This window comes from Sturnira hondurensis, unplaced genomic scaffold, assembly GCF_014824575.4.
Source record: "Sturnira hondurensis isolate 20B ecotype Veracruz unplaced genomic scaffold, ASM1482457v3 Scaffold0011299, whole genome shotgun sequence".
NCBI classification, from domain to species: domain Eukaryota; kingdom Metazoa; phylum Chordata; class Mammalia; order Chiroptera; family Phyllostomidae; genus Sturnira; species Sturnira hondurensis.
The window spans coordinates 220,026-236,761 of NW_028083930.1; the positions used below are offsets into that span (position 1 = coordinate 220,026).

A 16,736-nucleotide genomic window follows, 5' to 3' on the forward strand; every position below is an offset into this window, starting at 1 on the left:
TGGTTCACCTGGGGGCCTGTGCCCCTTCCAAAGCCTGGCCTCCCCAAGAGCCATAGAAAGAGCCAGTTTTTTGGTTCTGTATTTTTGGGAGAGGGTGGTAGGGGTTGTGAGGTGGGATAGCATGAAGAGCAGAGAAGCAGCTTGAGGATTCTTTCCGAGGCAGGAGACCAAATATTAAAGGCCCTACACCTTGTACCCTTTTCTTCTTGCTTACCCTGTTCCCTTGATTCTTCCCATCCCTCTGCTTCCCTGTTCAGCCCCCTCACTGATAACCTAGCTACTTCCTTGCTTCCTGAAGCCACCAGCAGAATGAGAGTAATGCTCCCTCACTTCCGCTGGGAAATGTGTTGGCCAAGGGAGGTGTGGAGTCAGCCCAGATGATGGTGGCAGCTGTGCTCAGCTCCCAGCCAGCACAGCACACAGCCCTGCAGCTCAGATTGGGAGGCATGCAGCGAGGGGGGGCACAGCAGTGTGTATTTCCATTTCCCAGAACCCTGAACATTCCCCTGAGGAAACTTGGAAAGAAACCTGGAGAAAAACTACTTCCTCTCAGCAGGATTCAATAAAGTAAACAGCCCAGTCAGGAAACTAAGAGAAGGGTTTAGGACTCTGAAAATGGCCACTTCTTTTCCATCTCTGCTGTCTCCAGGCACACGGGAAACAGCTTCGTGGCCACAGTGAGGGGAGAAGGCTGGCTTCAGTGCCATTCCTGTCAGTTCTTCCCCTCAGCTGACTAAGCCTCTGCCCCTAATTTAACAGTGCTGCTACATTCCAGAATTTTGCCTCCATTAAGATCCAGGGGATTAGAGTGTATCCAGAGAATCCCAAACCATTCTTTGCTTTGGTCTACAAAATGCCCACCATCAACAGAAAGCACACCACCCAAGGGGGCCTTCGTGACCTGGCCCCAGCCTCTCCTGCTGATCCTTATGGCTTGAGCACACTGAATAGCTAAATGTTCCCAAACACAACCAGTGTTTTCCCTTGGCTCTGTGCTTCCGCACCTGGTAAATCTAAATCACAACTCAAATGCCTCCTCCACTGTGTAGCCTTTCTAAATGCCACCACACTGCCCCAAGTCCCACTATGTGCTACCATGCCACTCCAGATATTCTGTAATTATTCCATTTATCACACTGGATCACACCCTATAGGGAGTGTATCTGTCTCTCCCCTCATCCCAACTTGGAGCTACTCAAGGGCTGTATTCCCTTCATCTCTGTACCTTTACCAGTATCTCAAAGTGAATAAAGAAATGTCTGTCAAACATAAAGGTGGGGAGAAACTGCTAACATTGTTCTTATGAAACAGAGACCAGGGCTCCAGGACTCCAGCTGGTTCTGACAGAGCCTTATTCCTCGGGCCTCAGAAGACCCAGCAGAGAGCATGAGGTAACAATTTTGTGACTTCCAGTCTGGGTTGCTGAGCAAGAGAGCCTGGGACGCATAATAGATCATGTGGGATAATCTTTTTTAATGAAACCCATTATTTATATATTTATACACAAACAAACAAACAAAAGGAAAACAACAAAAATAGACATCACAGCTTATTACAAGTGACAACTCAGCACTGTGGGCTGGAGGTGGGATACCCACCCAGCAGCATACCCATCCTGATGTGCCATCTAAAGGCCTGGAGACGGGAGGGTGAAGGGACACAGCAAGCTTGGCCCCCAGATCGCCCCATCCTCCTTCTCAGGGTTCCTTGTAGTTTGTTCTTGGCATCCAACCCTTCATGTCATTCTTCCTGGTCAGGAAGGTGGATGGGTACAGAAGGTGGAATGGGGAGTAGAGGGAGGAAAGGGCAGGACAGAAATAGTAGTTGAGGAAGGGTAAGTTATGGTGGGTAGCTAGGAGTTAAACAGGAGCTAAAAGCTTCTGTTTGTCATCCTAGAAACTGGCAGAGGGGAGAAAGAAGAAATGGGAAAGGGGAGACTGAAAGCGGGTGCTGGGGAGGGAAGGACACTTGTTTATCTTTCACTGTCTCTGTTGCGCAGTTCCTCTTCTTTATGTTAATCCCAGTCTGAGCCAGGCCCAGAAAGGTTCCAGTGACAAACTAGTGGTTTCTGTCCCAGTGGGACCAATGATCTAGGGAATGAACCACAGAGCTGCAGGAAAAGCTGGGGTTCTCCTCAGAAAGACACAGCACCCGGCTCCCGGGGAACAATGAAAAGGACATCAGCTTTGGCATTGATGCAGTAGGTGATGATGAGAGAGAAGACAAGGACGCCAAAGCCCACCGTCAGGGTGATGAACTGCAGGGGGAGACAGGTGCTGATTATTCTCTCAGTGCAGTCTGGGGTGACTGCTTGGGGCTGGGAGCCAGGACGTTGAAATTCTGGAGCTGGCTCCAAGCACCAAATACTGAACAATCATAAGTAACATCTCCCCATTCCCGAGACTTATAGTTTCCACATTGTAAAACAAAAGCAAAGTACCTACCTCTGTTCTTGCTTGTCTTGTATTACTTAGATTTTAAGCATCTTGTAGGCAGGACCCATGACTTTGACTCTCCCACAGCAATTACATTACTGACTTACTTGACAGGTACTTGATAAATACTGGATTGACCCATGCCAGCTGTGCCAGGTGGGAATGCTGGTGGGAGTGGAGTTGTGGAAGGACTACCTGGGGACTATAGGGCTAGCAGTGTCTCCTTAGGTCTCTAAGAGAACATATCTCCAGAATGAATACAGAATCATATTATCAATGATGATAAGCTTCCTAATGGGGTATAATAGCTGACAAGGGACAGATTTACTGTAGGTTTCTATGGCAAATCTGAGGCAAATGAGAAACGAAGGGATATGAGACAAGAGGCAACAGTCAAAGAGATCTCTGCCACCACTTGTCTCCCATCTCACCTCAAGCTCTTTGCTGGCTATAAGAAATATCCGGGCACGGATGTCTTTCCAGCGGCTCTCGGTCCATGTAGAGTACTCAGTAGAGCCCCACTGCCCAAGTTCAAAGGCAGGGGACAAGGCCCTGGCCAGTCGTGCCGTGGAACGCACACACCTGGGGAGCCGATCCGTCTCGTTGGAGTTTAGAGGGCCCTGAACCCAGGTGTACTCATACAGCTGCACAGGAAGACATGCCAGAGCATGGGCTGAGGTGACCCTCTCTGACCACTCCCTTTACCCTTTAGATGGTCCTTTTTCACTCAGGCTACTGCCTGTTCAACACTCAAGTTCAAAGGGCTGCATCCCTCCACCTCTCCATCCCCAGCCTTGGGTCCAATTGGGCCCAGGAAATCCTCTAATTTTCCCAAGGGAAAGGAACTCTCAGGGCACCTCTGACACCCACTACCACTCACATCCTTGTTTTCATTGGGGACTTTATTCGGATCCTGGCACTGCTCTCGGGTAAGGTCGGTCACCTTGCCGGTTAAATTTGCCAAGGCACACTGTACAACATAAGTGGCGTTGGTGGGGCTGGAGACGGCGATGTAATGTTGAAGAGGCCCATCACCTGATTGGAAACCACAGGGAAGGGAAGGGAAGGATTTTGTGGATAAATGGTACAGTGCAGATGGGCAGAGACACAGAGCCCCAGGTTGGCCAGAGGCAGAGGAAAAAAGAAAAAGAGAAAGAGAAAGAGAAAGAGAAAGAGAAAGAGAAAGAGAAAGAGAAAGAGAAAGAGAAAGAAAGGGAAACAAAGGGGTGGGGGGCAGGGAGAAGTAGAAAGGAAAAAGAAAATATAGTAAAAATTAAAGCAAAATGAAGATTTTTTTCTACCCTTTTCCTTGGCCAAGGGTCCCATTCCCACATCAGGTGCTTACCCAAGTAGGACCTTAGGTCCTGCCTGAGGATAGACTGGAACCATGAGTTATTGGCTCTAACCAGGAAGCCATAAAGCAGGCGGGTGACCTAGGATTGGGAAGTGAGAAGACAGAGCTTTGTGATTTGGGTTACAGGGACAGAGTGATTAGTGGAGGTCCAGCCATGGAATAGAAACCACACTGACCAGATAGACTCTGGGGTTAAGGAAACAGTGGCTGGCTCATGGGGGTACAGACGAGGCCCAGTCAAGGGCTTCCTGGGGTGTCAGGTATCCTCACAGGCACATACAGGCATGGTGAATTCCAGGTGTGGGAGACCAGCCAAGGGACATAAAGGCTGTGGTGTAAATGGACAGAAAGGAGTCAGGGCCCATTTGTTCTTACTGTTTGAGGATCAGCCAGAATAGTGTCACTGAAGTTGGTTCCTCCTGCAAGCTGGTACAGTGCGCGTCCCAGCACCGTGGCCACATCTGCAAGAGCCTGTGGTAGGTGAGGAGGGGGACTGAATGGTCCACCTCTCCTAATCCCAAACAGTAACATTCTACCCAACTTCTCTGTGTTCCCCATTACTCCCACCCAGCCCAAGCCAGTGCTACCTTGGCAGTGTCTGTCACAAAGTTCAGGTCCTCTTCAGGGCTCTGCCATTCAGGGTAGCTCACATTAATGTTCTCAGCAGTGTCATAAACGCTCTGGTAATAGCTGCCAGGAAAGCCAACATGAGCCTTGGCTACACTCATCAAGGGTCCTGCCCCTTCCCTTCCTCAAATGCCCCATACGCAGCAACTCAGTATTCATTTTTCATCACCCAGGACAGGTAGAGAGATTAGGATCCCATATCGAAGTAGATGTGGCAAAAGGGGAGGCAGGAGTGAGGATAACAGTGACTAGTTAAATACAAAGACTTTTCCAAAAGACAAGGTAGAATAGGTGAATGAGAATAGAATGCAGGAATCTCATCTCCAGGAGATCTTTAAACACAAGAGGCACTTTTGTCATTTGGGCTGGAGATAAAGGAGGGTGGTAAAAATGACTTTCAGTGAAGGTGACACACATTACCAGAGTGATTGTGTGACTGTTCTAATGAATATTTCTGTTGGGTGTGGCTGAAAGTAGAGGAGGATTAGCACATCTATTCACAGATATATACTACTCCACTGGGTCAAACTACCCCAACACTCCTTGAGGAGCCCCAAGGAGGCAGATCTTAGAAGTAGGACTAAGAAAAGAAAGCTCCCAGCTTTTACCATCTATAAATGCCTCTCCCACACAGAATCAAGTCAGCCACATAAGTCCCAATGTGTTCAAATGGTGAATCACCCCTTATCCTGAAGTGGTATGGTTGACAAACTGGGGGAAAATAATTGACCCTATGCACTAGAACTGTTGCTACCCAAAATAAATGAGAAGTTGCTACTTGGCTATACTCAGAGAACCAGAACCTATGCACTGTCACTCAGAAATTCCTCTGACCTGTTGAAAGAGGAAGGGAGGCTTGGGGCTTAGCAGTTCAGCCTGAGTAAGAAGTTTTAGTCCAGGGCTCAAGTTAGAGGCAGTTTAGAGGTGCCTACGACCAGGAAAGAGGTGACTAACAGGCCTCACCCCTTATCTCTAGAGCTATCTCAACTGTAGGGGACACAATACCCTCACACTGAACCACATGCACTTACCACATGGCAACAACATGTGACACATCAGAATATGGTTCAGAAGACCCTTGGTGGGCCCCAGACAAGGACAACGCTCTGTTCTACACCTTAAGAACCCTATCGTCATTCCAATGCCCTTTTTTTGAGATGATGCCCTGTACCAGCAGCCCTAGGGAATTCAAGCCCCCAGAGAGCTTGGGAGAGGTGAAAGCACAAGCAAGGATTATGCAGCAAAGGGTTAAGGTGAGAACTGTTTTCTAAGTTGAACATCAAGTCAAATGAGGGGACAAGTCATATGAATATGCTACTGAACAAAGAACACAAACTGACCTGATGTCTTAGAGAGGGTGGTGTGGGGAGAGGGGACAGCAGTAATCTTTCTTGACACAGAATTCATCTGTCTCTCTGTGGACCTTGGACCCTTGACTGCAGAACAGACTCTCTCCAAAAAGTAAGACGACGCAGCCAGGTAACTCTTACCGGTTATGGAAGCTAGTAGCATGGTCAGCAAGAACAACACCAGAGATGTTTCGAGCTCGAAGAAATCGCTGCAGAGAAGATGGTGGGAGAGGCTGGGACTGGTTCACCCTCCTAAGGACAACAGTAGGTACACCAGCACCACTCTTCTCCAATGTGGTCCGGAGATGCTCCACCTGGGAGGGTGAGGGAGATTAACTCATGAGAGGATGGGAAATGGCAAGTGAGAGGTCTCTTTTAGGACTAAAATGCTTTCTACTTCAAAAGCCAAGCTTGGGAAGTTGTCCCACGCCCTCCTAGATCTAAATGCCTCAAACATTTTTGAATCAAGGCCCTCTAATTTTCTGTAGCTCCTACCATCCTTTTAAATTACAGCATAGGCATACTCTCCCTTCCAGAGAGTGCCCATGCCTTTCTTCCCTCTCAGGGGTGCATCCTTACTTTTCTCTCCTAAACTCTAAGGGTCTCCAGGAGACTTGAAACCAGGGGAACAGTGGGCAGCAGCTCATCCTGGGCTCAGCCCCTGAACCTATCTCCAAGTCCCCCTTCTCTGACTTCTCAGTGGGCTGACAGCAGCCCCACCCTGGCTCATTGTGACTTTTATTTCTCAGTGAGCCAACAGCAGCCCCATCTAGGCTCATTTCTTTCCTATAGCATGTCTAGAGAGCCAAATCAGCCTCACCTAGACTCTCCTTTTGCTTCTTCTATCCTAGGTCCTTCCTTGTTTCACTGTCCCCAGCTTTAATAAATATACCCTTAAAGTAAAAAAAAAAATTATGGCATAAAGAGGAAAGAGGCCTATGTTTTTTGTATTTATAGGTAAACCCCAATGTCCTCAGAACTCTGCCTTATCCTCCGTAGATGCTTCAGTTATTATTTATTGTGCAAAACTAGAGGAACAAATAATAATACAGAACAGGTAACCCAGCTGGCAAGGGCTATAGGAGCCCAGAGCAGGGATAACACTGAAGTTGCAGTGGCAAGAAGAGACCTCTCAGGAAAAAACCAGGCCTAAAGCTGGACATCGAGGGGATGGAGGAGCTTGAACAAGTAGTGAGGAAAGTGATGGCAGGAGTCTGGCATGCCAGGAATGGGGCAGCATGGCCTGGACAACTGGAACCATGGGGCAGCAGGGAGAGAAGGGAGCCAGTCACCACCTTGTCCTAATGGCGGACAAGTTTGCTAGGCACCAAATGATCAAAGAACTATCCATCCCATGAAACCAGTGGTTCTTGCTGGGGAGCTATAACAGTCATGGTGTTCATCCCTTACCCAATACCCAACTTAAGGTTCTGTCTCACAGGCCTTGGGGGCTGTTGGGGATAGTGCTAGGGTAAGGGGGTGCCTATATTCTAAGCTGTTCAAAATAGAAGTGATGGGGAGAGATGCTCAGATTACCTTGTTCCATACTGACTCATTTTTCTGAGACACAGGATCTGTGTGCATCCAAAGCTCTAGTGAATTTCTTAAGGCCACCTGGGGGGAAGGATGAAGAAGCAACATTTATACTCAGTCTGCTGAGGCATAGGAGTGTGTTCAAAGGAGAAGTAAAGGAAAGAAGCGATGGTACCTACAGGGAGGACAACAGAACAAAAGAAGAGGAAACTTTAGGAAGGAAGGGGGCAAGGACACACGGTACACACCTGTCTCAGTTCCACAAATGAGTCAATGTTTTCTAACTGCACAGGAAACTTGCCCTTCTCCATATCATAGACCATTCTCGAGCTGCCAATGTAGTCAAAAGTTTCCTGAGAGGTAGAGATAGGTGAGAAAGGGAACAGAGGTTCCAAAGGGTTAGGGCAACTTTGGTTCCTTGAGGCTAGATCAAAGCTCTCAGCATAAAGGCTACTGTCTTGGTATCTTGAGTGCTGGCTAGCTTTTGGAATCACATGACTGTATCCTCTCCCCTACCTTGCCTCCCAGCTAGGACTATCCCTCACATGTTGTATATATCACATGACCTTTTGAGCCTAAAAATGGGCAAAAGAGCCTGAGGCAAACATCAGCTGCTCTGTGCCTGCTTCCTGCCCCTTTCATACTTCTACTGGCTCAGCCACAGCTGATGTTCCCTTATTCCAAGGCTAGGTTATCGGGATAGGGAGAAAGTCAGGAGCCTCAGGTCTCCTAAGTGGAGGTGAGTATAAAAGGGTCCAGGGAAAAAAGTAAAAGAATGCCTCAAGTAGATGGCATAAGTGGGAGAGAGAGGGGTGGGCAGTACACTACTTCTAGGGCAGAGTGCAGAGCCTTCCTAAAATGGGGGACTCTGAAAGAGATACATGTAGACACATCTAGAAGCTCTCTATTGAATGACAACTTAGATCAAATATTGAAATCTTCCCCAGAAGATGGCCACTCCCACCTACACCCCGCCAACTCCTATTCCTGGCCATTCCACTCAAGCCAGAGAGCTCTTACCCCTTGGAAAAAGACAAACATGACGTTGTGGGGTAGGGTGTTCACATCGGGAGCCTTGTGCAAAGCTTCAGCTGCAGCCAGCTGGGTGACGAAGGAGGCAACAGCACTCTCAGCCCCTGGGGCCACATTCCAGAAAAAGGAACGACTGTCCAGCTGGGTCCACCAGAAAAGGCAGGGAGGTACGGTTTGAAAATGGAAATTAGGAGCAGGCCCCAGACCCCTTCTTCTCTTTCAGTCAAGAGAATACCATGTCCTGAAGTACAGAGTCCCATAGCCCAGGTCCCTCTAGTTGAGGGTCTCCACTATAGTAACTATGAAACCTGGTATGTGCAACAGAGGCCTGCCTGTCCCTCCCTGTTTCTAAAAATTTTATTTATCTTCAGAGAAGGGGGAAAGGTGGGAGAGAAACAACAATGTGTGAGAAAACACATCAACTGGTTACCTCTTGAATGTGCCCCAACCAGGGACCAGCCTGCAACCCAGGCATGTGTCCTGACCTGGAATTGAACCAGCGACCTTTTTGCATTGCTGGAGGATGACCAACCAACTAAGCCATACTGGTCAGGGCTACCTACTCTTTCTGTACCAGCCATACACACCCTGATCAGAGGCCAACACTTACCTGGGTGGCAGCAACCACAACCTTCTCATCCGGTTCTAAAGTCCCAGACGTATTTATAGGCTTAAGTATGCTCCATACGTTGTAGTCAGACAGGGGATCACAAACAATTTCTGAGCAGGACACAGTGAGACATGAACAATGTAAAGTAGCTAAAAAGAAGGTATGGAAGTCCTCTCTGACCAGTGCCCCATGGATTCTGTGAGTCACATGCTCTCTGCCTATGCCCACTCCTTCCCTACAGGTCTCCCAACATTTCTTGGTCCCCTTATCACCACCCAGCACACCCAGCATGTCTCAGATTTGCCCTACCTGGGTTGATGCTAAAGGTGCTCTGGATAGAGCTGCGTCGCATGCAGGTGACAGTGCTGATGACAGCATGCATGTGTGAGAAGAGCTGCATGGCACACAGTGGGAAGGCTGGTGCTGAACCGTTCTGACTCAGGTTGTGATCTCGATAGCACTAGAAGGGGAGATGGACCCCACTGAGGCAGCCAGCTGGAGAGGCCCTCCCATACTTCCCAGAAAGAGGAGGGCCCAGCTCTATTCTGAAGCCACTCCTACACCTGTCCCAGAGCTGTAGCTGTCTGGCACAACCACGGGATCAATAAGGTCAGAGAGAAAAACTCCTCAAGAGGTGTGAAATGACTTATTTGGGGCAGAAGAAATTGACCTGCATTAAATGACCTGGCCCAATTTGGAGTTTCAGCCACTGTTCCTAATGTGGTTTGATGCAAACAGCACTGAACTGGAGACCAAAAATCAAATTCAAGACAGCTTGGACATCAACTCACCATGTAACTTTGGATAAATCTCGTAACTGCTCTGTGTGTTAAAATGAAGAGGCTAAACTAGAATTGGAGAGTATTAGAGCTGAAAAGAACTTCAGAAATTACTGAACTGAATCTCTCAATTCCTAGTTCAATGTTCTTTTTACCATAATGGGGGTTCTTAACCAGGGCTCTCTATACCTTGCTTCATATTAAATATCCTTTATATTTCCTTCCAGTCTAAAAACCTTTAATGCTGTAAAGGCAGAAGAGAAATGGGAAGGGGGAAAAATTAATTTCTTGGCTTTTCTGGAAGCAATTGTCTTTCAGAGGGTGTACTAATAGAATGAGATTCCTTCCAAATAAGAGGAGAGCCTACAAAATAATTCTTTCTAAGTGGAACTGCTAGGAGCTCACAGGGTCATTACCTGTTTAATGACATTGGTTTCATTTTCATCTTCAAGAAGAAAGATAGGGAAACTAAAGTCTTCATAAGCCAAGCCATCACCCAGGTAGTTCCACTGTATTTCTCTGCAGTGCGCAAACTCTGGCCCATAGGAGTTGGAGTACACACCTAAAGAAGAAGAGGGGGCTAGAATGTTGGGACACCAACCATTTAGGGACCAGGTGAGGAAAGCTAACATATTATAGGGTCAGAACAAAGAGTTTCAAAGAAAGGGGACTCAAAGAAGCAAGCATCAACCTGTCATCACCCAGAGTAAAACAGACACTGGTATCTGGGAGTGGTAGCTGGCCAATTAGGGATCTGAGCATGTGACAAAAGTGAAGATGGAAGGTTAGTGAAGAAGAGAAAGCAGGAGAGGGAAGGGGAGAACGGCAAAGATAAGAAACACTATCTTCTTTTGGGGAGTCAGCTGCTCACACAACATACAAACACAGACACACAAACAGATACCACCCCCCGACACACACACACATACACAAAGACATGAAACTGATGCAACAATAAACTCTGGGTGACAGTAGGCTCCACTGATCCTTTAGGGCTCTTACCAAACCCATCATTGGGACACTGCACACTAGGAGAGAAGCCTGAGGCAGGGCTGGGTTTGGCCAAGGACACTGCAAGACCAGCAATTCGACTAGTACTACCCTTCAGCTTCTCCATCACCTTCCTAGAACAGGGAGGAAAGGACATGAAGAAAGATAGAAAGGTTATCAGGCAGCCCAATATCCTGCCCCTAAGGATAAAAACAAATGGGAAATTAGGGGCAACAAACTGTTGACTCGTTTCTCGCCTTTTCAGTCTCTACCTTCTGAGGAGACTATTACCCAATATGAGATTGGGGTTTAATCTCATCTACTCTGTGTCTGAATGACTCTGTGTACTCCTCCTCCCTCCCTGGCGTCCTTACTCACTAGAGTTCTACTTATAAGGTCACTGAGATAACTCCTTTGAATGGTGCATCTTTCCTTCTGAGGAGCACTCCACCTTCTATCCTTATCAGACCAGGAAGCCCAGGGAAATTTTCACTCACAAGCGAGGACTGTTCACTGAATTTTTCCACTCTCTGCATGCAGTTTCCAGCAGATATACCCAGTTTTTACCTGGTAAAGAGCGTGCCCTCCAACAGGACCACGTAAGGGGGGTTGGGGCCATCAATCAATACCCACTGCAGGTCCTCTTCTTTCTCCACTACGTGAATAACCCCTGTGTCCCCACTAATGGAAGCTGCCAGGACAGAAAGGATCAAATTAAAACCCCCACAGTTAGCAATTCTGACTTTGCCTCACTGACTCTGCAGATCATCTATCCCCAAACATGCCACAAAATATCTGGGTTAATATTGTCATGTCTAGACTTGAACTAAAGAGCTGAAAGAACCTCCTCATTCCACATGAGGACTACAAGGAGGGAATGGAGGGCAAAAGAGCCCAAGAAGTCTACTCAGGAGGCTTTGTTCATTAAAGATCAGAAAGGCTTTGTAATCTTCAATTTCTTCCCCACTTCCCTCAATCTCATTTAGCCAAATATACAAGATTCTAGGACAGCACACATAAAGTTTTCAAACCTGTATTTTCTCTAGAAAATGGCAGGCTCTAAATCTCTAGCTTGTGGTTCTACCATTGAATCTTCCTTTGTGAAAACATACGTGCAGATTCCATTGGCCTCAGTAGCCTCCCTAGATCTCCATTCCTTTGCCCTATTTGAGAATGGCTTTACTTGCTTTTGGCCAGTTTTAGGTAAAGTTCATCAAGAACTCTGAGGTCTCCAGAACACAGTTTCCCAACTGAGGGGCCTTAGATTGATTAGAGATGTGCTGATATTGATTCCCCTTATTTCTAGGGAACTAGGGTTTCCAAAGACCATAGGCCGGTCACTCCCAGTCAGGAAGACTCACCCATTACCCCAGAATACCCTACAAATATTCATTTCTATATGAGTCAGAGTCCCACTTTCTATGTGTCTCATGACATGACAAAGATTGGGAAGCACTGTACTAGAGGATGGATGACCCATTGTCCAATGACCCATAGACCCATCCCATGGATGACTATGGGTCATTCATCTTTTATACCTTGAGTTCTATAAAGTAGTACCCCTCAGGTCCCTAGTGATCCATGTAGAGACATTGCAAGGTCCCTGCATGAGTTTACTCCTCACTGAAATTTGGATGTGTTACTCACAAATTGTGTTAAAGCAGTAGTTCTCAACCCTAACTGTGTATCAGAATCACTTTGGAGTTTTAAAAAACACAGATCTACTAAATTAAAATCTCTAAAGGTGAGGCTCAGGGATGTGTATTTTCAAAACATACCACATGTGGTTCTTTAATATACACAGCCAGGAATAAGAATTATGGCTACAGATCAATGCACTGAAACACTTGTAATCTGCATGAAACAGAAACCATAAGCACTGTCACACTGCCAGCCAGGTAGTATTTTTCTCCCATGGGATCTGGTAAAATTTAGACATGACAGCAGGTCCCCCAAATTCAACTCTGTCTTATATACACTAAATACTTAAGTTCATGTTGACAATCACAATATATAAAAGAATATCATACTCTGGAATAACTTTAGTAATGATCTGGCTACCAATAACAATTTTAAATAAAACTAAAAACAAAAGTCCTTGCCAGAGCATTTAAAACATGGGCAAAGGAATAGCTTGTATTCTTCCTGAAAGAGGACAGGAAGAAAACAAGCTATGACAATGAAATGAAAAAACTTGGATTCTGCCCTGGCTGGCGTGGCGCAGCGGATTGTACACTGGCTGGCAAACAAAAGGGTCGCTGGTTAGAGTTGATTCCCAATCAGGCCTGGGTTGTGGGCCAGCTTCCCAGTAGTGGGTGTGCAAGAGGCAACCATACATCGATGTTTCCCTCCCTCTCTTTCTTCCCCCCTTTCCTTCTGTATATAAACAAACAAACAAACAAATAAAATCTTTAAAAAAGTTAAAAAGTTTACATTCTGATTTGGGTCCCAATGAGTGACTGACTATGTGGTCTTAAGTAACTTGCTTACTTTCTCTGGACCTTCAATGAAGAGTTTTTCCATCCCTATTTATCTTATATTATGGGAATATATTAATAAAGGAAAGAAAGGAAGGAACTAAAAGAAACCTACATAAATTCTTTGAGCAATTTAAAAGGGTCCAATAGAAATGGAACATTATGATCATAAAATTAAACCTGGGTCTCCTTTAATGCTAGCAACCCTAATTAAAGAGGGTATAGCTTGCTCAGGACTGAAAGACATGATGAAGAAGGGCTTATAAATGAGTAGGTTCAAAAGGAAATAAGATCTTAATTAGGAAGTGGTCAGAGTCCAGACCTTACCCACTTGCTTCTGTGTACTGGCACTTGGCTACTGCTCTGCTTCCCACAGGTTTGCTCTAAGAACATGCAGCAGAATGACTCATTCCCAAAGGCGGTATCTTGGAGACCAGCTCCAGGAGGCTGGAGTTCTAGCCTTTCACACTTGACTGGAATTCCAGCAAGACCTGCAGTTGGATCTCAGTCTACAATGGGTCCCTTCTACCCACAAACACAGTTTAAGAACTAAGTCCAACAAACATTTTATATGGAACTCTTTGGAACCAGTTAATGTACTCCCAGCACCTCCTGTAGCAGAGACATGGGATGATGAACACAGAGTATAGCTCAGGGAAGGATGGGTAAGAAATTACTAACTGTCACCTTGAGCAAGTCCTTCACTTCTCAGTGTTCCAGTCTTCTCCTACCAAACTGGAAGGTTTCAGGAAATCACACAGTACTGCTGAGAGCATACTACTTACTCAGCATCATCAATAAACATCTGCTAAAGGCAGTCTGACTTTCAGCTTTGTGCAGGTATATACTGTTTTCATTAAGAGTAAAATGAAATTCAGAGGTGACCAATTTGATGATGAAGGAGCCAAGATCTGATTCTATTTCCTGCTTACTAGCAAAAATTATTCTGTGACAGAGCTACTTATTATCCACAGAAGAACAAAATCTGAAAACAGAAGGTTAAGCGGAAGAGGAAGTGAGATTCAACCTTTAGATCATAACCTTTTCTCCCTTCCATAGTTTTATAATCATGTTGTCAGAGTACCCTGTTTTGAAACACATTTACGAAGCATGAAGACAAGTGCAAATGTTCTACTAACTACTCTTGCAATTATAAGCCTTTCTCAATGCCTCCTCTTCAAATAGTTCATTGCCTTTAAAAAGCCCATTTTGGTTCTAAAGAGATCAGAGTGTAGGTGGTAACTGAATTCCTCATAGCACAGGTGGCAAACACAAGGACCATGGGTCAAATTCAGCCCTCCATCTTGTTTTATCCCTCTTGGCACCTTGTTTCTACCCGGCGGCCCTAGTTAAGGAGCAGTTACATTTATACAGTCCTACAATTATATTCAGCCCTTTAAAGGCAACTGTGAGGCTGATGTGGCCCCTGGTGAAAATTAGTTTGACACCCCTGCCTTAGAATATGAACCTACTTTCTCCATAGAAAATAGCATAGTTTTCTTTTTTTTTTAAGATTTTATTTATCTATTTATCTTTAGAGGGGAAGGAGAGAGGGAGAGAAACATCAATGTATGGTTGCCTTTTGTGCATCCCCTGCTGGGAGTTGGCCTGCAGAGAACTGGACTACAACCCACGCATGTGCCCTGACTGGGAATCAAACCGAGATCCTCTGGTTCGCAGGCCCGTGCTCAATCCACTGAGCTACACCAGCAGGGCGCATAGTTTTCTACTTAACCTTCTGGGTGGTTAAGAGTCCTTGTTTAGAGCCTGGACCACCAGGACTCAAATCCTGGCTTCAATACTTAGTTGCTGGATGATATTGGAAAAGTTACTCAACTTCTCTAAGTCTCAGTTTCATCATCTATAAAATGACATAATAATAGTAGCTACATCATGGGAATTAAATGAGATGCATGTTTAAGAAACTTAGTATGCAGCATTTACTAAATGTTAGATCTTCCTTATTATGTTGCCTGGTTTTACAAAATGGTTCTCTACCAGCTTCCACCTACATAACTTAATTTGTGTGCTGAGACTCCCAAGCAGGGCACAGACTGAAATATCAACAACCATGAACACAATTCCAAACTTGAACTCACAATGGCAGCCAATCTGATGAGTGGCATTGAGCAGACGGACACAGGGAGCTGTTCTATTTAAGGGAATGTAGATCTTCCTTTCCACTGAGTTTCCTCCACACAAACCTGATCAGAAAATAAAAAGTGTTAGAAAAAATGGATAGTACTAACCTCCACTTTGTCATTAGCTCACTGTATGGCTTGGGTATGTCATACTTTCTGAAATGGGACTAATGTCTATTCTTCTCACTTTCTGGACACATTATGGGAACACAAAATGCACCTAGCTATGTGCCTCAGAGGATTATTACAAATTTTACATAGAGCAACCGACAGTAAAGCCAATAGAAAACTTCATTTGTCAAAGGAAAGGCATTTAACCACAGATGTACCAGCTTCTGGTTGCATGGGTGACCACACTTCGGCTTTTCTAGCCTATGTGTATATTACTGATTAGTTAATAAAATGGGTTCCAGTCTAAGAATATAGGTTGCAATTTAAAAATTCTTTGAGACCTTTTTCCAGGAGTCAAAAGAGAATCGGGAGAAAACTTACGCCACACACCTGTCAGTTATCTATCACCAGTAGCTCATTTGTGTGTGCACACAGTGTGGGGCAGCTATAATTTCTTCTCTGGAGATCTTTGAAATCAGTGTGAATTTGGGGGAAGCTATGGTCATGGTCGTATACTGGCATGTTTGCATTTTAAGACTCGACAAACCAGAAAGCCATTATATACCATTATAAATGCCTCAAGTTCCTTGAATTGTTTCACGGTCAGTTAGGAATTCCCATATACTACTTTCGTTTCACTCTGCTGATGAAACAAACAGGCAAAGCACAGGGGCGCGGGTTTACGGTGGAATCAACAAAGAAATGAGGCATCTACTTTCTTAATAAACGCTGCACTGCCCCAAAAGAACGAGGCTGCTTTCATCTTGAAACGTCTACATGAGTAGACAGGAAGCTAAACTGACAAATGTCCTTTTTGATTGTGGGTGGGGTGCCTGTGGCTCTGGGGCAAAGGAAGCATCCGGATAAAGTGGGAGAGTCCAGGAGGAGGCTTGAAGGAGGAAGTGGGGCGATCCGACATGCCATTGGGGAAAAGGGACCTTTAGATCCAGGTACAGGGAGAACTTCTGTCGTGGGAACGTAAGAGAACAAGGATTTACAGGATGGAGGAATAGACCGGCAACGGGAACCAGAAGGGAGACGGCGGCGCCCGAGGCTCGGCGGATCCGCAGAGTGCTCCTCAAAGAGTGGAACTCACGGGTGGGGGAGGGAGGCCTCACCTGCCAGGAGGACGCAGAAAGACAGAAGGTGAAGAAGAACCCGACTTTCCAAGCCAGCCTCAAAGCCACCCCCAGCTGTGGCCATCTTGCCTCTCCACGGAACTTCTGTTTCCCTCCAGCCCGGTAGTGACCCCTCTAGGCTCGCTCGGGCGCCGTCTCGGTTGCCCGGTGTTCCGGGGA

General features: G+C 46.0%; 1 protein-coding gene across 1 annotated transcript; it reads right to left on the reverse strand.

Annotated features, from left to right (window-relative positions):
• Positions 1–1,449: 1,449 nt before the first annotated feature.
• NCSTN (nicastrin) lies at positions 1,450–16,709 on the reverse strand. The gene is made up of 17 exons (XM_037059785.1): positions 16,557–16,709; positions 15,286–15,390; positions 11,277–11,400; positions 10,722–10,843; positions 10,136–10,281; positions 9,250–9,400; positions 8,941–9,050; positions 8,319–8,471; positions 7,547–7,651; positions 7,302–7,379; positions 5,907–6,079; positions 4,377–4,479; positions 4,165–4,260; positions 3,781–3,868; positions 3,316–3,470; positions 2,867–3,079; positions 1,450–2,257 (listed from the first exon to the last, which is right to left on the reverse strand). The coding sequence occupies exons 1-17, from the start codon at positions 16,639–16,641 to the stop codon at positions 2,135–2,137; spliced, it is 2,130 nt and encodes a 709-aa protein (XP_036915680.1). The 5' UTR covers positions 16,642–16,709; the 3' UTR covers positions 1,450–2,134.
• Between the last annotated feature and the right edge of the window lie 27 nt (positions 16,710–16,736).